The following is a 26,398-nucleotide window of genomic DNA, read 5'->3' as shown; positions in this document are numbered from 1 at the left end:
TATGCTTGTATCATCCGTTGTATAAATTTATCTTACTAATGTACTCTAATCCAATGGCATACTAATGCTTTTTGAAAATGCAACTGTCCGGTTCGTACATTTTCTAACTTCACTTTCTTATTCTTTAAGATATTAAACATATTCTTTCATCCTTTGCTTTTATCAATAGAAATCTTCGATATTCATGAAATAGTGTAAGTGCCTTGAATTTCAATGCAATAAAGAGAAATATTATTGAAGTACTTCACAAAACAATTGCCAATATTTAGAAATAAATTATTTGCCAAATGAATTGGTATCAATAAAAAGGAAGTCATTTCACTTTCAAAAATGTCCAAAAACAATTTTGTGGTATAATATGTTTGAGGAAAAATGCTGAAATATTAATTTTTAAATAAATGAACTAATTAAATTTAAAAAAATCTTCCATAGGGGGATATTGTCACAGTACAATTTGCTGCATTACATATTTAATTTAAATTAGATAACTGCAGGTCATACTGTTTAATTTGTAGAGTGCCAAAACAAGAAATGCCCTACTTATCGCAAATATTTACATTCTTTTTTATAATTAGCAGAGATGTTAATAGTTATGATTTGTAGGGAAAAGAATGCAAAATAAATATTTATATTCCAACAGAATTGATTCTTGTATATACAATATAATAAAAAAGAATAGAGTTACAATTGTGTATAGTAAACATTTTGTGCAGACATTAAAAATCGTTTATTTTTATTGGGGTATAGATTTTTACTTGAATAATAAAAATATGGTTAAAATATTCTTTTGTGTTCATAAATCTCTTTTAGCTTTAAAAATTTAAATAGCTGTACTTTCTATTAACTAATATAACTAGTTCAATCTGGACATTTGTCAACACTTTCACATAAACTTTTCCCTGTTTAGATCTTTTGAACAAAGATGGAAATCCATTGGGAGGTAAGTTAGCTTTTTTTAGTAAAATTATCTGTAATTTTTAAATAACAAAATCTAACTGGAATGCTTCACTCTCGAGAACTTTATAGATTCTTACATAGATATAACTTTCGCATGTGCATTAATTTTATCTCGAATAAAACTACAAATATTACCCATATTTAAACAGATAAAATATTTACTGTTTAAAATAAATTCCTAAAATATAAATTATTTTTAAGGCTGCGAATATTTTTTAGGTATTTATAATATTATAAAATGATATGCCTATCCAAATGGGCTGTTATACTGTTACCGAGATCTCAGATATAATTGTCAGAGATTAACTATCAAAAATGGTAGAAGAAAAATCATATGCACATTTACAATGTATATAAGAAGCAGAAAAATTTATTTGTAGCATACTTTTAATGAAAATATTTAGAAGCATTAAAAGCTTGATTTCTTTACAGTTGAATCTTATATATTCGTAATGTTCAAAAACACTCAAATCAAAAATAATTACTAAAATTGATTTGAAACAAATATTTCTCCACTAACAAAAAAAAAATCTGATATGACACAAGCTTAGAATAGGAAAAAAAAACTGAACTTCATAAAATAATGATTTATTTCTCAACTGAAGAGCTAGAAGTTAAATAATTTTGTTGAGAAGGCACTCGCTTACTGAATGCAAAGCTGGTTTAGAATGCTTAAATTATAAAGGAAATTTAATATTTAAAAAGCAAATAATTAAAATATAACTTTAATGTTGATTAGCAATAAATTAAATTTCAGCTACCTAAAAATTCCTAACGATTCTAAATGATCTCATTTTAATAATTATTCGATCCAATTCTATGAAAATATACAGTGGCTCAAAAAATTGAGAGTACACCTTACTTTTACTTGATAAATCCGACTTTCATTATAAATAACACATTAACGAAAAGTGCAAACATGTTTCTATTTTGACACATAACAAATGGTTTAATTTAGAGTAAAAATAAAGAAAAATTAACGAAAATCTTCTAAACTGAAAAGTTTCAGAAGCATTTTAAATAAACATACGCAGAATTTTGCCTCAAAAAATTGAGAATACACCAATGAAATTTTTCCAATATCACGCATAGAAACAAAGTGTCACTATTAAATTGCATGTCCTTTGTCTCTTATAATGGCCTCTAAACTTCATGGTACCTATTCGACCAATTTTTGGTGGTATCTGAAGATATTTTACCCCATTCTTCTTGCACCACTTGTTTTAAATGGGTTTTGTTTCTAATTTTGTATTTTTGAACCACTTTTTTGAGTATGGCGCACGAATATTCAATGGCATTGATGTCGGGGCACTGTGGTGGTGTGTGTAACTGTTGTTTACAATGAAAAAGACACCATATTTTGACGTTACGTGCATTCTATTTGGGGTCGTTGTCCTGCTGGAAAATGAAATTTCCATCTAAACCCAAATTTTTAACACTTTTTTTTAGATTGCTGCTACCATATGGTTCATCCAACTTGTTGCAGAAACTTTTCAAATCATAGGCAAAAGTGTAAGTGCTGAAATTGTGCTAAATGCCATAAGACAAGCTGGATATAAAAGTTGCATTGTTAGAGAGAAACCGTTCATCAGCTTGCAAATTCAGAAAAAGCATTTGAAGTTGGCAAAAACTCATCAATTGAAGACCAATAACCCTTGGAAGAAAGCTATATTTAGTAATGAAAGAAAACTCAACGTGGCAGTGACAACCATCTTACTGTATGGAGAAAGCCTAATACTGCTTTGGATCCAAAAAACGTACGTCCTACAATTAAACATGATGGTGACTCCGTCATGATTTGAGGTTACTTGGTTTCATCTGTGGTAGGAAATTTAATTTTTATAGATGGCATTATAAATGATATGGTTTACTTGGATATATTTCGCAGCAATCTGAAGGAAAGTGCTAAAAATTTGTCTTTAGATGGAAATTTCCTTTTCCAGCAGGAAAACGACCCCAAACAGAATACACGTAAATTCAAAATATGGTATCTTTTTCATTGTAAATAGCAGTTACACACACCACCACAGTATCCCGACATCAATACCATTGAATATGCCTGTAATACTGGAAAAAGTGATTCAAAAACACAAAATTAGAAACAAAACCCATTTAAAACAAGTGGTGCAAGAAGAATGGGATAAAATATCTTCAGATACCACCAAAAATTGTTCCAATTGGTACTATGACGTTTAGAGGCCATTATAAGAACCAAAAGATATGCAATTTAATAGTGACACTTTATTTCTATGCGTGATATTGCAAAAATTTCATTGGTGTATTCTCAATTTTTTGAGGCAAAATTCTGCGTATGTTTATTTCAAATACTTCTGAAACTTTTCAATTTAGAAGTTTTTCGCTGATTTTTCTTTATTTTTACTCTAAATTAAACCATTTGTTATGTGTAAAAATAAAAACATGTTTGCACTTCCCGGTAATGTGTTATTTATATTGAAAGTCGGATTTATCAAGTAAAAGTAAGGTGTACTCTCAATTTTTTGAGCCACTGTATTTATTCTAGAAATAGCAGGGAGCAAACGATAATCTCGACTTTGTTGATTAAAAGAAAAGAGCAGAAAGCTTATACAGAATTCTGATTTGTTGTAAATAAAATGGCGAAATATGTATAGTTAGGAATATTGTATTAAACTGCAATGAATAATTCACCATTAATTATCACTACGAATTTCTAATAAGATAATTCAATATATGTGTTGCTTATCATTCTGATGAAAAGAAATATTTTTGAATGAAAATGAAGATTGTTTTCCAATATATAGAAACGTTGCTATATTGAAAAAAAAATGAATTAGTAATCGCAAAAATCAAAATATATTCAGATTGGAATGTTTATGCACTTATTGTCCTTCCGCTTCTTTTATGTCGCTTAAAATTAATAAATGTATGATAAATAGATGTACAACATTTAGTATTAGATTAAAATGTGCAACATTTAGAGAAAAAATAAAACAGAGACTGAAAAATTACCTCTGTCAAAAAGCAAATTATTACCACAATTTTGTATGATTAAATTTTTTTGAATAATTACCAAATGTAAACATTGGTCCATGTAGTGTATTACTTTTATGAATTTTCAAATTCCGACGCAGAGGAAATGTTTAAAGGTATCCGAACACGTTGAAAAGGTCAATTTTCGCTAAAAATGAAATTAAAAAAAAATTCTTTTATTGGATAGACTAGTCTTTGAGCTGAAGTAAACAGGTTTGGGAAAAAATGTTTTGAATTGCAAAATGCAAGATGCCAATGAGAGTTTCAATTGTGTTTTGTGGAAATTTGTATCTAAAGATGTCTTTATTGTGCTCTAAACTGTCAGATTAGGGATATTTATGTCTGTAATACATTTTAATGAAGATTTTATAGGATTACTGAATATCCTTAAAGTTACTGGAATGTATCCTAGTGCAAATGCAGTTAGAGCATTTGCTGAGCTCGACATAGACAGAATAAATGAATCTAGGCGACATTCACTGCCAAATGCAAAAATTGACCGAAAAAAAAATGAGTAAAAAAGGAAAATTATTAAAAGCTAAGGAGGAAGAAGGCATAACTTATAAATGTGGCGAATTTTAAGGATGTACACTTATAATTTATTATTAAAACATGTTACTGTATAATTTAAATGCATTATTCTCAAAACGGATTTTTACTCACTTGTTGCTCACTTTAAATCAAATAACCTAAAATATATTTATCATATTACTATGAAATTTGGTGTACTTTGCCTTTATTCTATTTTATAGGGAATAAATTAAAAGAATTTAGATCGAGTGAATATTTTTTTAATTTACAGCTTATTGCTCTAATAATAAAGTAATAAATTTAATAAAAATTTCATGATAAATCTTCGACTTGTTCTAAAATTTTTATTTATTATTATAACCATACAATTGTAGTGCATTCCCTAGAGAAAACTTTTTAGTTTATTTTAGTATAAGTTTTGTTCGGATCAGAGTAATAGTTTTTGGTGTAGCCAATTTGAAGTTTTTGAAGAATTTACTTAAATTTATGCTATAAAATGCCAATTTTCAAAAAACGTTTTAATGTTTATTTTAAATATTGACATCCTATTACTAATTTTGAATAGTCATAAACCCAGAAATATGGTTAAAGTATGTCTACACCAAGTTTTTCTAGAAAAGTGTATTTAAATTATTAATAAATTATTTTTTTCTATTTAAATTATTTTTTGTATGAATTATTCTTTTGTAAATTATTAATAAATCTTTTTTTTTGTATCATTTCGAAAAAAGAATCAGAAAGTAACATTTTGAGTGTTGCCAATTAAGAACATTACATATATACGCACTTAAGTCAGTGAATAATTTTATCATTGTGGAAACAATATTTTCTTTAAAGGCAGATTTTTTTTATAAAAAATAAAAACATGACTTTAATTCTTTCACTAGAACAAATACTAAATAGTTTTATTTTTGAGAATGAAGATTATTTAAAAAAAAAAATTGCAATGGTAGTGACATGAATGTTCCCAAATTTAGGTTCTTTGGATCCAGTGACTGATCAACTTGGCGGTAAGTTGAGTGATATTATTAGGTTTCTGTCTAGAATAAAAAAGTAAATAGAAATTAATTAGAGTATTTTAACAACATATATTGCTATATAATGATATTTTTCTCATTTGTATATACTTATAATGTTATTCTACAAAATAATACTATACAAACCCGCCCAATAAAAAAAAAATTGATATAATCTAAAAAATTAATTTTAGATCAAACGATAACCAATGCATTTTAGGACAAGAAAAGAAATTGTTTTTAAATCTTTATAATATCGTGAAGAATTGCGGATTTTAAATTTAATATATAGCATATTTAAAACAATTCCAATAAATTAGAGAATAATTTGAGAGTATAAAATTCTAAAAAGAAATTTGAATTTTCATCTTTATGTTTCAAGATACGTTAATTGATTTTCAAAGTAAAATTTGTGCAATATTATTGTCATTTCCTCTATGTATTAATCAAATAAAGACGTCATGATATTGAAGTGCAAAAAGAAATACACAAAAATGCACAACTACACACAAATATAAAAATAAAAAAATGCACAAAGACATAATTAAAAATCCATTTTTATTCTCTTTAAACATGAATTAAAATTTTTTAGATAAGATTATTATTGGCGTGTAATCTTTTTACTACTCTAATAAAAAATCTAGTATATTTTAAATAAAGTTTCTTTTCATTTTTAATGAGTTTAGAAAATCCATTGATATATAGCTACAATTTTAAAATAATTTTAGTACGCTCCCTTCCTCTGTTTGATATAAAATCAAGCATAACTGATTCCAGAAAAAATGGGAATGATCAAAATGTGATCGAATATTTGCATGAAAGGAATGTTTTCTCTTTTTTTTATACTTATACATAAGCAAGTAAAAATGCTTTTAAAATGTTACTTGAGACTTCTATAAATTTATACAAAAGTGCCGATAATAAATAATAATTGCCAGTAAATCAGTGATAAGAAAGTTAATGTTATAGAAACTTATAGCTGCTGCGTTTAAAAAATTGTCTACAATTGTCTTTGATTAAATTAATAATTTAATAGCCTCAATACTCAGTAAACAGTAAATGTATTGTAGAAAATGTTCAAAATTTTGCACATCAGAAAAAAATTGGGAAATGTATTACATAATTCTCTTGCGCAAGCATGAAAGAAAACAAGTTTAAAAAAATGAAATCTACTATCGCAAATTTCAAGTTATCATGTGAGAACATTATTATTTTTTAAGTTATTATTTGTCTTAATTAATTTAATTCATTTACCAGTTTAAACCAGTTAGAAAAAATCACAAGACTTCTCTATTGGTCTCTATCTCCCTTTTTGGAAAAAAAAAGGAAGAAAAAAAAAAAAAAAAACGTTTTTCTAAATATCAACGCATGCGTAATCTGATAGTCTCGTAATTGTTTCAAACCGGTTTAAACTGGTTAATGACTTAAATTAATTAAGATAATTCGTAAGAATTCAGAGAATGTACAATTTGGAAATCAAGTTATGACTTTAGTTGGCGATAAATCGCTAAATGTGACAACTTTATGCATCATTTTCTAATAACCTTATTTTAATTAGTTGAAATTATACCTGAACCAACAATTTTATCGATTAAACAAACAATGTTTTAACTTTGGTTTATTTTAAAAAAAATGTTGTGCGAGTTATTTAATAACACTGTGATTTCCAAAGGAAATACTATAACAGTAGACAATAGTTAATTCCAAAGCTATACAGTGAAAAGCGACTCCAAAATAAAACTACATTAGCAGACGATAGATAATGGGAAAACTATACTGTGAAAGCCGACTCCAAAATAAATAAAACTACATTAGCAGTCGATAGATATTTCAAAAGCTATACTGTGAAAGCCGACTCCAAAATAAATAAAACTACATTAGCAGTCGATAGATATTTCAAAAGCTATACTGTGAAAGCCGACTCCAAAATAAAAAAAAGGGATAAATCGCCAATTTGTTGCCTACACATTTTGAGGCTTCAAAAATTTGTTGCCTTCAAGTCACTTCAAAAACCTCAAGCCAAAATAGCATCATGTTTTCACACGATAAAAAAATATTATTTAAAAAATTTTTAAGCATAATTTAATTTACAAAGTATATAATAATTCACTAAATTTGAATAACTTCTTTTACCTTCTTATTATCTTTTCAAAATATAGGTGTTTTAGCTCCAACAACAGGTGCTCTTGGTGGTAAGTTATTCTATTCAAACCGTATTTTAATTTATAGCAGATATAAATATAAATAAAACAAAAAAAAATACCCCACTCTCTTATAAATTGCCAAATGAATTGGCCTTTGGGAGTAATCTCAGATTTTTACACAAATTTTGTTTTCTGTAGTTTGGTGTTCTTCGCCATGAGCTTCGTGTAAAAACGGAATCTATTTCATTCGGTAAAATTCTTCTAGAGGAATTTTATTTCAGCATCTAATTTGAAAGTGCTCCATCCTAGGGCATGGGTCTCATCTTCTCCAATACGAGTGTGCTGACTCTATGAACGTGATATTATTTTCTACAAATATAAGCAAATTGACAGTAAGAAATGACACACAGTAAGATGTATCGCTTTCAAAACTCGATTGTCAATCTTCGAAATAGAAAGTTCTCACCATTCGAAGTTAGGAAAAGTTATTTTTGAAGAGTAGAAATGATATTTCGTAGCTAATTATTGCTTTGAGTTGAAAGAGCGAGTGTTTTAATAGTCAAATCCCATGTCAATAGCATCTTAGAGGAACATTTTCTGCTATTGAAGAATCTGGGACAAGATGGCTTTCCTTTTCTTATTCTTAATCCATAAAACAAATCTACCTACTCAGGAATATTTTCTATCAATATTTAAAAAAAATGCTGGGCATATGGAAACTCTTCCATTTTCATGTTCTTCGCCAGTGAATTACAAAGGATTTTACTGTGAATTAATGGATTAGTGGCTAAAACTACACACGAATAAAGCTCTTTAATATTTGGAGTTTTGTCCTTTACTTTTTATTCCTGTTTTATGAAAATCCAATAAGTCTTCGCAATTCTATTTGGTTTTTAGCTTAGATTAAAAGAAAACATAGGATTTTGTAAATTAAGTTGGATTTGCTCTTTCAGATATCCATGTTAATTTCGAAAATGGTGTCTCTTTATGCAGCATTAAAACAATTTTTCAAATCTTGTAAGGCCATTATTATGTAGATTTGTTTTAACATCGTATATAATACTGTTTTTTAACAGAAAATAATTGATTTTAATTTTGAGGAAAAATTATGGAAATGTTTATTTTTTGATTCTTTTGTAAAATGTGTAAAAAAGAAGACGACCCTTTTAGAAATTGGTAGTTCAGCTTTAATGGTATGTATGCGTATTTATATGCTTGTAATAATTTCATTCAACTTCAAATCACTTTAAAAAAGCTTCTTTTCTGTGAACATTTTTATTATGGAAAAGAAATTCTCAAGTTTGTATTGGACGCCTGAAATGTAGACATTCTACAAAATGTATAGGTAACATTTTGTGGCTTGTAAAATATTTTGAGCTTGCATAGTTTTACTAGATCTTCGTTAATGAAAATTGAAAAAAATATGAGATTTATATTAATCTTCCGTTGAAGAAATAGCATAAAGTGCTGTTAATGAAATACCTTAGGTTATATTTCCATCTTCTGTTTAAAATTTCCAATAATTTCTATTACATCACTTTATTTTGGAAGCATAAAAATATTAAAAAGAATGAAATTAAAGACAGAAAAAAAGTGAATTTCATAAAATAAATCCAGAAAATGAAGTTAATACAATTAGAAACTTTCGCCGTCATATATATTATTTTCTTTATAAAAATCAATGGAATAATTTTGAAATTATGCATATCATATCTTTTGTAAAGCAGGAATAAAAACTAAATCATGAACTTGATAAATGTAAAAGTGAAAACATTTTAAATTTTAATTTCCTTCGGATTTTTCAGTATACTGAGTTCAGAAAATGTGCAATCTTGCCCAGGTGATTATTCACTAATGAAATTCAATTATTCAATGTATATTCTTTCTATGATAGAACATATTAGAGGATGGGAGGCTAAAGATGGGATAATTGAAATAATTTGGAATTAACATCCAGAATAAAGTCACTGCCATATAGTGTAATCAGCTGTTTTTAGAATTGTAGGAGTTATTTAATATTGCTGAAAAAAATCGATAATTATTAATTCATATCAATTATCCTTTTTTAGATACTTTACAACCATTAAACGGTAAAAAACCTTTGAATGGTAAGCATTTTTTTTCTTCGTAAAATGATAAGATTATTTATTATTGATAATTATATATATAAAATAAATAAAATATTGTCTCCAAGAACACATGTAATTGCATAAACAATATATATATATATATATATATATATATATATATATATATATATATATATATATATATATATATATATATATATATATATATATATATATATATATTATTATTATTATTATCACCATCCTCGAGAGTAAAAGTTTTCTGTTTTTATAATTTAACTCAACATTTTTATTACTGTTGTACAGCAGATTATTGGTAGTTATCATTTCATTTCCTTAAATATGAATTATTAATAAATAGTATGAAGAAATATAGTAAAATGTTCGATTCAGGCTATTTAATAGATAAATGATTATTTTTAAGTAACAGTAAATGTTACTAGTCTTTTCGAAAATATAGAAAAACGTTTTTGGGGATGATTTCTCATGTTTTTAGAAAACAAATTAAAAAAGATAAGGTAAAATAAAACGGTTAATTTAACATTAAAAACATTGTATTACTTGTTATTGTTAAGACAGAGTTTTAATAATTATTATTTTTATTATAATTATACTTTTGCTTTCAAAAATTACTTCATTCTAATTATACTTTTGCTTTCAAGAATTACTTTGTTCTAATTATACTTTTGCTTTTAAGAATTACTTCGTTCAAATTATACTTTTACTCTTATGACTATCAGTCGATCTTGCGAATGTTAAGAATATTTCTATCTAAAATGTAAGGTATGAATTATGATGGGTTATTTAAATAATGCTTTCTGTGTATAATAATGTTAAATTCCTTTGTACATATGATAAAAACGTTTTAAAGTAATGTTTTGAGAAAGAATTATTTAAACAAATTATTTGTGTTGATTCTATTTATACATAATTCTTTATCATTTATTGGAATAAAATTGTTCCTTTCTGCATAAGATTTTTTTTTTTTATTTTCCTTGGGTTTAATAAAAAAACTATTAAGGAACTTAAGTTTGTTTGCGTTCAATAGATTTTTCCAATAAAAAAAATAAAATATACGCTGTTTCATTTCAAGTTGAATAATAAAATTTATTTACATTGTAGATTTTAAAATATATTCAAATAAAATATTTTATATTTAGGTCTCTTAAGTAATCTGAATAAACCTAATGGAGGTAAGCAATTTCTTTTTGCAAATTCCATTTATGCTTATTAGATTTTAAAAAAAATTAAATTAAATGTTTTTTTGAAAATATAGAAAAAAATTTCCGGGGAAGATTTCTCATGTTTTTAGACAAAACAAATAAAAAAGGATAACATAAAAAAAACAGTTAATTTCACATTTAAAACATTGCATTACTTGTTATTATTAAGAAAGAGTTTTAAAAATTATTATTTCATTATAATTATACATTTGCTTTCAAGAATTACTTCGTTCTAATTATACTTTTTCTCTTATGACTATCAATAGATCTTGCGAATGTTAAGAATATTTCTACCTAAAATGATAGCTATGAATTATAATGAGTTATTTTACTATACAAAATAATGCGTTCTGTGTATAATAATCTTAAATTCCTTTATATCTATACTTATAATAAAGCTCAATGTGTGTGTGTGTGTGTTGGCGCTCTACAGGCCAGACCATTCAACCTACAGCTACCAAATTTGGCACGTGTATACCCTGGAGGCAGGGAATGTGCACCTGGGGGTTATTTTTTCGAATTTGTAATTAGAATTTTATTTATTTAAAAATTAAGCGAAATTTTGGCGTGTTTCTGCTATAACTTCCGAAAATATTACCGCACAAAAAAGATTTTTACATGAAGTTAAAGATAAAAAGATAAAAAATTTATCTTTTAAATGATACCAATGTTTTAGCCTTAAAATTAAATTTCTATTTTTAATGAATTTTTAAATAAGTATTTTAACTATATTTTTCAACAATTTTTTTCGTACAAAATAAAAATAAAATTTAAGCTGTACAGGCACGTTTCGCATTCATGGGAAAAATTTGCTTTTTTCAAAGTGTTGCCATCACATTGATTAAAGCTCCAATTAAAAATAAATTAAATCTTTTTGTAAATGAAATCTGCAAAAATATGATTTTCGTCACGTGTCTGTAGGAAATGAAACAAATATGAAATATTATTTTTTTGAAAAAATAAATTCAATAAAAATTATTTTATGATCTTTTACACTCTCTATATTATTAATCCAATAAATCAGTTTTATTTTAAGGCAAGTTTTGCTTAATATGAAAGGATATCCATTCAAATCAGGGCCACACAGCTAATTTGTAAACCTTTAGTATAACACAGATCTGTTAAAATGTTCTAAATGGAAAATGATTATATTTTATGTAACTTGATTCAATAAATGCTCTAATAAATAACGAATTTTTGATTTTACATAAAGCTTCTGCTGTTGAAATCACGAATAACAAAATGTTCTTGAAACACTAATATTTTAAATAAAAAGAGTTAATTTCCAATCAACTAAATCAATCACTTAAACTGACTGATTTATGAAAATTTGAATATCACTATTCAATAAAAAAAGGATAATTTTAGATTTTCCATCGATCGTTTCAAAGAAAATACGCCAATCAGCGCGCAGGTTTCTCAAGATTATTTGGCCTAAGATTCTGAAAATGTTGAGTTTTTCTAAATTTCTAACTTCTAAAACGTCTTAATTCTAACTTCATAAATAAGTCTTAGTTGATCGTTGAAAATAGAAACATTCATTCATTTATTTAAAATTTGGTGTGTCCAGAATATTTCACAGAATCTGATACCTTACTACATTAAATTTAGACTTCATAATTTTTGAAATATATTTATATGCCAGAGCAAAATATTTTTATTGATTTCATTTCAATCCTTTTGAAAGCAAAACTAAAAACTGAATTTTATGCTGAATCTGAGAAATTTTTGTTGAATTATTGTTTGAGATATTACATAAATTATGAAAAATATTTTGTACTTCACATAAGACTTAAACACCGAGTGATTCTGTTTGCAATACCCATATTCAATAATAAAAAAATAAAAATAAAAATGATAAATAAAATAAAAAGCTTGGTTTTATTAAAAAAATATCTTTATACTAATTGCAATTTCAGCATTTCCACTTTAAATTAAAGTTGAAGTTTTATCGGAAATGACAACACATTAGGAAAATATATATAGTAAATTGAACGAAACGATCTAAACAACAATATAAGTTTGGAATGACTATCAAAATTGGAAGATTAAAAATATTTTGTTTGAGAATCTATTAAGAGAGCAGTTACTTAAAATATTTAATTGAAAATTGTAGCGAGCGGTAATACTGGCGCACCGGCTGGTCGCCAAAGGCGGCTAGTATATAATAAAAACGTTTTAAAGTAATGTTTTGCGAAAGAACTATTTAAACAAATTATTTGTGTTGACTCTATTTATACATAATTTTTTTATCATTTATTGGAGTAAAATTGTTCCTTTCTGTATAAGATTTTGTTTTATTTTCCTTGGGTTTAATAAAAAAACTATTAAGGAACATAAGTTTGCATGCATTCAATAGATGTTTCCAATAAAAAATAAAAATATATGCTGTTTCATTTCAAGTTGAATAATAAAATTTATTTACATTGTAGATTGTAAAATATATTCAAATAAAAAATTTTATATTTAGGTCTCTTAAGTAATCTGAATAAACCTACTGGAGGTAAGCAATTCCTTTCTGCAAATTCTATTTATGCTTATTAGATTTTTTTTAACATTTAAATAAAATTTAAGCAATTGAATTTCACATTTAATTGTAAAAATTACTGATGTTGAAAATTTGTAGATACATTCTATTAAAAGCTTCTGATATTAAGTTCTTTGAGTAAACTAAATGGCTTCTCTAAATGGGAAGATAATTCAAAGGCAAAAAAAAAACATTTCCTAAATAATTTAATTATTGAATCAAAAGGGCTCTCAGAAATGTTTCCAGATAATCATTGACTCAACCATAATTTCCAACTTTAACCGCACTCCATACAAAAAGACGAGATTTATCATAATGAGCAAATCGAATTTTCTTCATAATAGTAATTCCATTTTATATCCTATAATTAGAATCTAAAAATGTTTATAAAAAATGTATTTTAGCTTTTTTCAAAAAATAATATAAACTGCTCGTTTCAAATAAAGATATCAATACAAAGAATGTGAAATAAAAATAAATTAAGTACTTAGCAACAACAGCAACAAAAAAAGAGTATTGCTATGCATCGGTTAAAAATAGTTATTTCTAAATTACTTAAAAATATAAGTATCGTTTAAAAATAATTTTGAAACTGACCTAAATTTTTTGTTTCGACTGAAATTATTAATTTTAATTATGATGCAATGGAAGCAATGCAGATAAAAAATGGAACAATTAATGTCTCTACTAGTAATAATAATTAATGTGTGCTTTTATCTATATATTTGTGTTGGCTTTCTTTAAGCCAGATCGTTTCATCTGAAATTATTAATTTAAGCAAATGCCTATTTTGAAAATTTGCAATTCTGAATAAATTTTTGATATTTTAATTAATTTAAATTTAAATGGAATTGGGTCATTTTTCTTACCATAGCTTTCGAACATATTGCATAACAAATGTAGTATATTTAATTTCAGGAGCAAGCAATGGCGACCATTTTTAAGTGCAGCTGCTCTTTTCCGTGATTTAAATGGATGTGAAAAAATATGTAGATAGAAAATTAGGGAAATGCAGGGCAAAATAAACAGAAGTTTTAGTTAGAAATTTTCTAAAATAAAAGAAGCAATTTAAAAATAATAAGAGTTAAGACAGAGTGAAGGTGTGAAGTGCAGAATTATTCTGCCGAGGAAGGTATTTAAAACAATTTACAGAAAATATTTAGTTGAAGTTTTCAGCAATCATTTATCCAACAAACTAGTCTTAAACGACTTCTAGAGCATAATACTTTTATTCAAAATTAAACTTAACTTGCTTGTTAAAAAATATTTTTAAATCTGACGATATATTGTTCTGCTTTAAAATAAATTAATGGAATTCATGGAAATGTTTAAAAATAGTTTCTCTTTCCGTTCGTGTATTGGATTCAGAATTTAATGCAATCAAAATGTGCAGCATTAATTTTATGGTAAATGTAATTCATCTAGTCTATTATTTCAATGAATTGCTTGAAAGATAAATTCGCTTAATTCCAAATTTTTTTCTCCTCAACAGTGTCGAAATCTCGAAACTGAATTCTTCGGGATTTGTATTTCTTTCACAATATTATTTAATACCAGCCGCTTTAGGTTTCCATTTGATACGTGAGGAATATTGGTTAGAAGTAATCGGTTCATCTATCGTCGACATTTCTCGGTTCTTTACTGTATTTTCTTTTTATTAAAAGTATCAAACACCTTCTTCCTTTTTTAGCTTTTTTAAACGAAAATCTATATGATGAAATATTTCATGAAATAGTTAGAAAGTTTTGAATTCCGATATAATAAAGAAATATATTTTTGAAACATTTTGCTAAAAATTGTCAATATTCAGAAATAAATTAAATGTCAAATAAAATGATATCATTAAAAAGGTAATTGTTTTAATTTTAAAACAGTGTAAGAATCATTTTCAATGGGATAATACTTTCAGAAGTTATCGAAGAGAGCAGTTTTCAGTTTTTAATTCATTGTTCCTATAAAAATTTAATAAAAACATCGCCTACGCGCTTATTTCCACTATATAAATTAGCTACCCTGTACATAGATGTTAGACAATACCAAGTCATAGTGTTTAGTTTGTAGACAACCAAAACATGCACACTGACTACCGCACATTCTTCTTATTTACTTGAAGAGATGCGTGTAATTAAATGCGAGTGGATTATCAGGCTGGATCTGTTAATACATTTACGATATAATAAGAAAGTAGCAGTTGTATATAGCAAGTGTTTGCATTAAAAATACTTTTTTAAATGTAGTATAAGTTTTTCCATTGATTTATATAAATCTAAAAGAAAATATTACACTTATGTTCATTCATTTCTTCCAGCACTAAAAATATAAATAGCTTTACTTTCTGTTAAATAATATAACTAATTAATTTGAAAATTTCTTGACACAATTATATAAAATTTTCCCTTCTCAGATCTTTTGAACAAAGATGGAAATCCACTGGGTGGTAAGTTATCTTTTTTTCAGCCAAATTATCTGACTTTTCTTAGTAATAAATCCGTATCGGTATGTTCCACGTTCGAGTATAGTGTAGATTCTTTCATAAATATACCTCTTACATATATATGTATTTATATCTTTGATAAAATTACTTATTATTAAAAAAATCTTCAGTTAGTAATAGAGCAAGAATGTCAAAATATTTTAATTTCGAATATTTATGCACTAATTATCATTCTATTTCTTTTAAGCCGAGGGAAATTAATAAATGCATTATAAATTAATGAATCATAAAATTAACAGTTGTATTTAAAATATTTAGAAGAAAATAATGCTTAGAAAAATTACCTAACCCAATGGGAAAATTGCTCCCAAAATTTAATATGATTAACAATTTTTGAATAATTAACAAATGTAAATTTTGGTTCATGTAGTGTGATACTTTTATAAATTTCCATATTTTGATACACAAGAAATTTTTACAAGTTATCTTCTGTATCTATATAATTTCGAAAGAAATCAGAAAGTATCATTATGAATGCTGCTAATCAAGAAAATTATATATGCAGAAATTTAAGATCGAAAATAATTTCATGATTAATGGAGACAATATTCAATTAATGGCAAGCATGAATTCATTTCCATCACTCAATCAAATACTAAGCAATTTTAATTTTGATAATGAAGATAAGTTTACTCATTTTCAAAATGTGCGAATGCAATCTAATGTCTCTTTACATATTTAGGTGTCTTGGACCCAGTAACTGATCAACTTGGTGGTAAGTTATTCTATTGAGCGATAGTATCAATATCTTGTCAATTACAAGAAACATAGGAAAATGATATTAGTGTATTTTACTCTCGCACATTGCAATGCGATGATGTTATTCTAATTTATATATATTTATAGTATTATTACACAAAATAATGTTATGAAAATCAGCACAGTAAAAAAATAAATAGACAAATTCCCTAAACCAAACGATAACCCATGCATTTTAGGCCAAGAAATGAATTTTAAATCTTTTTATACCGTGGGAAATTACGAATTTTAAATTTACTTCGATATTTAATAGATTTAAAATCATTCTAATAAGCTATGCAGTAATTAGATAATATAAAACGCTGATATTCGTCGTTAAAAAGAAATTAAATTATTATATCCATATTCATGTTTGAAGATGCATTAATTGATTTTATAAGTGTAATTTCTGTAATTTAATTGTCGTTTGCTCTTTGTTTATATCCAGATAATAACTTCATGATATGGCGATACAAATACAAAAATATGATGCAATTAAAAATAAACTGTGTATTCTTTTCCAAAGAAAATTGTATTAATTTTTAGATAGGCACATTACATACATTGGCACGCATTTTTATTATTTAAATCATGAAATTGATAAAGGTAAAAGTAAAAACATTTTAATATTTTTCAGATTTTTCAGTATACTGAGTTCAAAAAATGTGCAATCTTGCACAGGTGATTTTTCACTAATGAAATTCAATGATTCAATCTATATTCTATCTATGATAGAAATTATTAGAGGGTGGCAGGCTAAAGATATAATTGGAATAATTTGGAATTAGAAGCCACAATAAAGTCATTGGCATATAGTGTATATGTATCAGCTGTTTTTAGAATTGTAGGAGTTATTTAATATTGTTGAAAAAATCGATAATTATTAATTCATATCAATTATCTTTTTTTAGATACTTTACAACCATTAAACGGTAAACAACCTTTGAATGGTAAGCATTTTTTTCTTCGTAAAATGCTAAGATTACTTATTATTGATAATTATATATATAAAATAAATAAAGTATTGTCTCCAAGAACACATGTAATTGCATAAACAAAAATATTCTTTTTTTATTGTTATCACCACCCTCGAAAGTAAAAGTGTTCTGTTTTTATAATTTAACCCAACATTTTTATTACTGTTGTACAACAGATTATTGGTAGTCATTCTTTCATTTCCTTAAATATGAGTTACTAATAAACATTATGAAGAAATACAGTAAAATGTTCGATTCAGGCTATTTAATAGATAAATCATTGTTTTTAAGTAACAGTAAAGGTCATTGTTTTTTTCGAAAATATAGAAAAAATTTTCTATAGAAGATTTCTTATGTTTCTATACAAAACCAATAAAAAAGGATAAGGTAAAAAAACGATTAATTTCCCATTAAAAACAGGGTATTACTTGTTATTGTAATTATAATTATACTTTACTTTCACTATAATTATACTTTTGCTTTCAAGAATTGCTACTTTTACCCGTTCTATTTATGCTTTTTTACTTATGACTATCAATCGATCCTGCGAATGTTAAGAATATTTCTATCTAAAATGATAGGAATGAATTATAATGGGTTATTTTACTATACAAAGTAATGCTTTCTGTGTATAATAATCTTAAATTCCTTTGTACATACAATAAGAACGTTTTAATGTTTTGTGAAAGAATTATTTAAACAAATTATTTGTGTTGGCTCTATTTATACATAATTTTTATCATTTATAGGAATTAAATAGTTCTTTTCTGTATAAGATTTATTTTTTATTTTTTTGGGTTTAATAAAAAACTATTAAGGAAAATAAGTTTGTTTGCGTTCAATAGATTTTTACAATATAAAATAAAAAAAATATGCTGTTTCATTTCAAGTTGAATAATAAAATTTATTTACATTGTAGATTTTAAAATATATTCAAATAAGACATTTTATTTTTAGGTCTCTTAAGTAATCTGAATAAGCCTACTGGAGGTAAGCAATTCCTGTTTGCAAATTCCATTAATGCTTATTAGATTTTTTTTAAAATTTAAATAAAATTTAAGCAATTGAATTTCACATTTAATTGTAAAAATTACTGATGTTGAAAATTTGTAGATACATTCTATTAAAAGCTTCTGATATTAAGTTCTTTGAGTAAACTAAATGGCTTCTCTAAATGGGAAGATAATTCAAAGCCTAAAAAAACATGTCCTAAATAATTTAATTATTGAATCAAAAGGGCTCTCAGAAATGTTTCCAGATAATCATTGACCCAACCATAATTTCCAACTTTAACCGCACTCAATACAAAAAGACGAGATTTATCTTAATGTGAAAATCGAACTTTCTTCATAATAGTAATTTCATTTTATATCCTTCGTATAATGAGAATCTAAAAATGTTTATAAAAAAAATGTATTTTAGCTTTTTAAAAAAAATAATATAAACTGCTCGTTTCAAATAAAGATATCAGTACAAAGAATGTTATATAAAAATAAATTAAGTAGTTAAGCAACAACAACAACAAAAAAGAGTATTGCTATAAATCGGTTAAAAATATTTATATCTAAATTATTAAAAAATATAAGTATCGTTTAAAAATAATTTTGAAACTGACCTAATTTGTTTGTTTCAACTGAAATTATTAATTTGAATTATGATACAATAGAAGCAATGCAGATAAAAAATGGAACAATTAAAATATATCTCTACTACTACTAATAATTAAATAATTAATGTGTGCTTTTATCTATATATTTGTGTTGGCTTTCTTTAAGCCAGATCGTTTCATCTGAAACTATTAATTTAAGCAAATGCCTACTTTGAAAATTTGCATTTCTGAATAAATTTTTGATATTTTAATTAATTAAAATTTAAATGGAATTTTGTCATTCTTCTTACCATAGCTTTCGATTATATTGCATAACAAATGTAGTATATTTAATTTCAGGAGCAAGCAATGGCGACCATTTTTAAGTGCAGCTGCTCTTTTCCGTGATTCAAATGGATGTGAAAAAAATATGCAGATAGAAAATTAATTAAATGCAGGGCAAAATTAGCAGGAGTTTTAGTTAGAAAGTTTCTAAAATAAAAAGAAGCCATTTAAAATAATAAGAGTTAAGACAGAGTCAATGTGTGAAGTGCAGAATTATTCTGCCGGGGAAGCCATTTAAAACAATTTACAAAAAATATTTTGGTGAAGTTTTTAGCAATCATTTATCCAACAAAATAATCTTAAACGACTTCTAGTACATAGTACTTTTATTCAAAATGAAGCTTAACGTGCTTGTTAAAAAATATATTTGTATGTGACCATATTTTGTTCCGCTTTAAAATAAATTAATGGAATTCATGCAATTGTTTAAAAATAGTTTCTCTTTCCATTCGTGTATTGGATTCAGAATTTAATGCTATCAATGCAAAATTCTTTTTTAAATCTAGTACAAGGTTTTCCATTGAATAATATAAATCTAGAAGAAAAGATTACACTTATGTTCATTGCTTTCTTCCAGCACTAAAAATATAAATAGCTTTACTTTCTGTTAAATAATATAACTAATTAATTTAAGAATTTGTTGACATAATTATATAAAATTTCCCCTTCTTAGATCTTTTGAACAAAGATGGAAATCCATTGGGTGGTAAGTTTTCTCTTTTTCAGTCAAATTATCTGCATTTTCTAACTAATAAATCCATATCGTTATGCTCCACTTTCGAGTATCGTATAGACTCTCACATAAATATACCACTCGCATATGTATGTATTTATATCTTTGATAAAATTGCTTATATTAAAAAAAAATTAAACGAGAGAAAAAAAGTATTAGATAAAATTATAAAAATAATTAATTTTTTAATCAAATATTTTTAAGCTTGCGAATATTCTTTGGTATTTATAAAATTGTTAGAAGATATCCAAATGTGCTGGTATCCTATTAACAATTTCTCATATTTATTGTTATAGATTAACACATTTATTTATTGTAGAAGAAATGTCATGAACATTAACACTGTGCATAAAAAATAAAAAAAGCACACTTAAAATACTTTTAAGTATACTTTAAATACAGATATATATTATCATAAAATTTTGCATTTTTACAGTGGTATATTTACTCTTCATAATATTCATGGAAACTCAAATAAAAAATAATTTAAAAAATCCATTTGAAACAATTAATGATCTGTCAATGAAAAGAAATTCCACATGGCATAGTCTTGAAACATAAAAAAGCTAAACTTCATAAAATAAGAAATTTTTCCCAACAGAAACACCGAAAATATATCGTTCTTTATCGCAAAAATATTTTTGCTCATAAAGAACGCATTTACTGAATGATGTGATTTTAATTATTTTCAAAATTATTTCAAATATAATATAAAATCCAACATATTGTAATGAATTTTTTTATCCAAATCATTTTTTGTATTAAAAATATACATTCATTCAATGCTTGATTTATAATTAAATTTTAATTTGTAAACAGCAAAATATTAAAATTTAAATTTAACGCTGAATAATAATAAATTCAAATTTTGTTATTTTATTATCTCTTAAAATCCTAAACGATTTTAAATTACTGGATTTTAATTACATATTATTCGATCGGACTCTGTGCAACCGTATTTATTCTATGAATAGCAGAGAGCAGACGATAATATATTAAATAATAGGGATAATTATTGATTTTGTTAATTAAGAAGAAGGAGTAGAATGCGTATATAAAATTATGATTATTTGATGGAAATAAAATAAATTGTTATGAATAGTGTATAAATAAGTAGTTAAAATTTTGTATAAATAGTAGTTAAAATGCATAATAAAATAATTATGAATATTGTATTAAAATTCAATCTATAATTCACCATCAATTGTCATTGAGAATTTTAAATAAGATAATTCAGCCTAAGTGTGGCTCTCATTCTGTTGAAAAAAAATATTTTTGAATGAAAATGATGCTTTTTTTCAATATATCTCCTATAGAAACGTTGCTCCATTAAAAAAAAAATCAGTTAGTAACAGAGCAAGAATATTAAAACATTTTAATTTCGAATGTTTATGCACTAATTACCATTCTTTGTCTTTAAAGCAGCGAGAAATTAATAAATCTATTATAAATGAACTATAAAATTCAGTTATATTTAGTACACATAGAAGAAAATAAAGCTTAGAAAAATTACTTCACCTAATAGACAAATTGTGACCAAAATGTGATATTATTAACAATTTTTAAATAATTAACAAATGTAAATTTATGACTATGTTTCACATCTATTAATTTCCAGATTCTGAGACACAAAAATGTTTTACAATTTATATATCTCCTATACAATCGCTGCTCCATTAAAAGCTCTTCAGTTAGTAATAGAACAAGAATGTCAAAACATTCTAACTTCGAATGTTTATGCACTAATTATCATTCTGCTTCTTTTAAGCCGCGGAAAATTAATAAATGTATTCTAAAATGATGTGTTATAAAATTATCAGTTGTATTTAAAATATTTAGAAGAAAATAAAGCTTAGAAAATTACCTCACGCAATGGACAAATTGTGCCCAAAATTTGATATGATGAACAATTTTTGAATAATTAACAAATGTAAGTTTTGGCCCATGTAGTGTATTACTTTTATGAATTTCCAGATTTTGATATACAAGAAATTTTTACAAGCTATTTTCTGTATCTCTATAATTTCGAAAGAAATCAGAAAGTATCATTATGAATGCTGCTAATCAAGAAAATTATATATGCAGAAATTTAAGATCGAAAATAATTTCATGATTAATGGAGACAATATTTGATTAATGGTAAAAATGAATTCATTTCCATCACTCAATCAAATACTAAGCAATTTTAATTTTGATAATGAAGATAAGTTTACTCATTTCCAAAATGTGCGAATGCAGTCTAATGACTCTTTCCATATTTAGGTGTCTTGGATCCAGTAACTGATCAACTTGGTGGTAAGTTATTCTATTGAGCGATAGTATCAACATCTTGTCAATTACAAGAAACATAGGAAAATGAGATTAGAGTAATTTACTCTCGCATATTGCTATGCGATGATATTATTCTAATTTATATATATTTATAATTTTATTGTGCAAAATAATGCTATAAAAATCAGCACCATAAAATATAAATAGAAAAAGCTAAAAAATTCATTTTAGACCAAACGATAACTAATACATTTTAGGCTAAGAAAATAAATTGTTTTTAAATCTTTATATATCGTGGAAAATTGCGAATTTTAAATTTACTTCGATATTTAATCGACTTAAAATCATTTTAATAAGCTATGCAGTAATTAGATAATATAAAACGCTAATATTCGTCGTTAAAGAGAAATTAAATTATTATATCCATATTCATGTTTGAAGATGCATTAATTGATTTTATAAGTGTAATTTCTGTAATTTAATTGTCGTTTGCTCTTTGTTTATATCCAGATAATAACTTCATGATATGGCGATACAAATACAAAAATATGATGCAATTAAAAATAAACTGTGTATTCTTTTCCAAAGAAAATTGTATTAATTTTTAGATACGCACATTACATACATTGGCACGCATTTTTATTATTTAAATCATGAAATTGATAAAGGTAAAAGTAAAAACATTTTAATTTTTTTCAGATTTTTCAGTATACTGAGTTCAAAAAATGTGCAATCTTGCACAGGTGATTTTTCACTAATGAAATTCAATGATTCAATCTATATTCTATCTATGATAGAAATTATTAGAGGGTGGCAGGCTAAAGATATAATTGGAATAATTTGGAATTAGAAGCCACAATAAAGTCATTGGCATATAGTGTATATGTATCAGCTGTTTTTAGAATTGTAGGAGTTATTTAATATTGTTGAAAAAATCGATAATTATTAATTCATATCAATTATCTTTTTTTAGATACTTTACAACCATTAAACGGTAAACAACCTTTGAATGGTAAGCATTTTTTTCTTCGTAAAATGCTAAGTTTACTTATTATTGATAATTATATATATAAAATAAATAAAGTATTGTCTCCAAGAACACATGTAATTGCATAAACAAAAATATTCTTTTTTTATTGTTATCACCACCCTCGAAAGTAAAAGTGTTCTGTTTTTATAAAGAGAAATTAAATTATTATATCCATATTCATGTTTGAAGATGCATTAATTGATTTTATAAGTGTAATTTCTGTAATTTAATTGTCGTTTGCTCTTTGTTTATATCCAGATAATAACTTCATGATATGGCGATACAAATACAAAAATATGATGGAATTAAAAATCCACTGTGCATTCTCTTTAAAAGAAAATTGTAATTTTTTAGATATGCACATTACATATATTTGCAAGTAGTTTTTTTATTACTTTTATAAAAAATGTTGCATGCGTTAAGTAAAGTATCCTTTCCTTTTTTAATGAGCTTACACCAGATATTGATACTTAATAACGATTATAAAGCAAATTTAGCACGTTTCATTGATGCGCCTGGCATCCATTTATTAATTGCAGAAAAGGCGCTTAGATTCATCAAAATGTGATCGAATATTTGCATATTAGAAATACTTCCCTTTTTTACAGTTAGTACATAAGTGAGTATAAAGAATTGAACTCTTTTTAAGACGATGGTAAATATCTTACAACAGCCTTAATATATTGTAGCACTTTAATGTACTTTGCAAACATTGTAGCACCAAAACTAAGCAGAAACGGAAAAAAATGTCATGTTCAACATGTAAAGTTCCATTGTGTGCAGCTCATTGTTTTATGTTGTTTCATCAGAATAATAAAAAAAATAGTGCATTTGGTAATTTACATCGTATTTGGTTTTTCTACCACTTATTTCATGTGCAATTAACATATTTTAAATTTTGAAATAACTAATGATAAATAGTTTTACAAAAAAAAATGCACATTTATATGTGAAATTAATGTATTTCATATTTTTTTCTATTGAATAAGACTGTAAAATGTTGTTACTTGTATTGGGCGGTGGTAAATATGCTACCACCCCTGTTATAAACAACAGCCACAATAATAAAATTTTACAAAAAAACCCCCTTTTTTTGTCATAAATGAGCTTTTTTTCTCTAATTATATCGTAAAATGTAAAATTTGAAAGAAAATAGCTTGTGCCGGTTAAAGGGTTAAAAATGCTACTTGAGACTTTCATAAACTTGAACAAAAGTGTTGATGGTAAATAATAGCTGCCAGTAAACCATGGTAAAGAAGTTAGTGTAAAAGAAAATTCTAGTTGTCTCATTTCGCAAGTTAATCTGTAAAATCGTCTTTGCTTAAATTAATAATTTTTCTTGAAGAAGAAGTAACACGTAAATAAGTATATGTAACAAATAAGGAAATATCTAATATTTTCAATCCATTCTTATCATTAGTTATAATGCGGTGGTTAAAAGTATATTTTTTAATGCTTAGATTTTGTTTAGTTTTAAAGTACAGTGAAAAAATAAAGTATGGTCTCAAGATATGTTCTAACTTTTGAACTACTGTCAATTTTGATGCAATCTGTCCATACGAAATTTGATCTGTTCAGTTTATTATGATTAATTAATTACTATTATCATATACACGCATACGTACACACAAAAGTAGTTCTTAAAACGCGATTTGATCTCGTTTTTGGTATTTAATATTGAGAGAACAAATTTGGTAAGTTCATTTTATAAATAAAAAAATAAAAATATTTAAGCATTTGTTACTACGTAATAGTATTTATTTTCTGCATTTTTAATATAAAATGTTTGATATCATATTGGAATAAAGCTTTGAATGTAGCTTATTAATAAAATCACTTGTGAAGACTTAAGTTAAGTTAATTGACAAAGTGTTTCCATTGTGTGCACTTTGTGGAAACACATAATTCATTTTGGTACATAATATATTTTTGAAAACAAAAATTGATAATGAGAAATACCGTTTCGGTCATTAGTGACTTTAATAAATAAATTGTATCAAATTAGATATATAACTTTCTAATTTTTAAAAACTTACTTGTTAATTGAAATTCTGAATTTCAATTCAATATTTAGGTGTCTTAGATCCAGTAACTGGCGGTCTTGGTGGTAAGTTGTTCTTTCTAATCGGCATTTATATTCAATTGATAAATGGTTTTACATCAATAATTTTCTACCTTTTAAATCTAGATTTTTAGTTAATATTCATTTAGTTATTATTATTGATACGAATAAAAATATGTAAAGGATACTAAAGTTCAGAAAATAACTTGTAGTGGAGAAAATTTTCAAAATCTTGCTGATCAGAAAGATACTAGGAATTTTATTACTACCTTCTGTTACACAAGTATAAAATGGAGCAAGTTAAATGAAAGTATTTACTAAATCTTAAGCAGATTTTATAATATATGACATGATTTACAAAATTTGAAAATTCGTTTTTGGATTTCAATTATCTTTTTAATATTTAGGTGTCTTAGATCCAGTAACTGGCGGTCTTGGTGGTAAGTTGTTCTTTCTAATCGGCATTTATATTCAATTGAAAAATGGTTTTACTTCAATACTTTTCTACCTTTTAAATCTAGATTTTTAGTTAATATTCATTTAGTTATTATTATTGATACGAATCAAAATATGTAATTTAATTAATAATAAAGGATCCTAAAGTTCAGAAAATAACTTGTAGCGGAGAAAATTTTCAAAATCTTACTGATCAGAAAGAGACTA

General features: G+C 25.4%; 1 protein-coding gene across 1 annotated transcript in view; it reads left to right on the top strand.

Moving 5' to 3' along the window:
• LOC129987698 (uncharacterized) overlaps positions 1 to 26,398 on the top strand; it is a 145,236-nt gene that overhangs the window by 12,448 nt on the left and 106,390 nt on the right. Inside the window, exons 7-21 of the mRNA XM_056095648.1 lie at positions 908 to 940; positions 5,475 to 5,507; positions 7,673 to 7,705; positions 9,727 to 9,765; positions 10,908 to 10,940; positions 13,441 to 13,473; positions 15,902 to 15,934; positions 16,674 to 16,706; positions 17,641 to 17,679; positions 18,664 to 18,696; positions 20,313 to 20,345; positions 22,635 to 22,667; positions 23,617 to 23,655; positions 25,748 to 25,780; positions 26,143 to 26,175. Of these exons, the coding sequence (XP_055951623.1) occupies positions 908 to 940; positions 5,475 to 5,507; positions 7,673 to 7,705; positions 9,727 to 9,765; positions 10,908 to 10,940; positions 13,441 to 13,473; positions 15,902 to 15,934; positions 16,674 to 16,706; positions 17,641 to 17,679; positions 18,664 to 18,696; positions 20,313 to 20,345; positions 22,635 to 22,667; positions 23,617 to 23,655; positions 25,748 to 25,780; positions 26,143 to 26,175 (513 nt within the window). The remainder of the gene's footprint in view (positions 1 to 907; positions 941 to 5,474; positions 5,508 to 7,672; positions 7,706 to 9,726; positions 9,766 to 10,907; positions 10,941 to 13,440; positions 13,474 to 15,901; positions 15,935 to 16,673; positions 16,707 to 17,640; positions 17,680 to 18,663; positions 18,697 to 20,312; positions 20,346 to 22,634; positions 22,668 to 23,616; positions 23,656 to 25,747; positions 25,781 to 26,142; positions 26,176 to 26,398) is intronic.

The sequence above is a fragment of the Argiope bruennichi genome, chromosome 10, assembly GCF_947563725.1.
Source record: "Argiope bruennichi chromosome 10, qqArgBrue1.1, whole genome shotgun sequence".
Lineage (NCBI taxonomy): Eukaryota > Metazoa > Arthropoda > Arachnida > Araneae > Araneidae > Argiope > Argiope bruennichi.
This window is presented reverse-complemented; position numbering and strand designations above follow the sequence as displayed.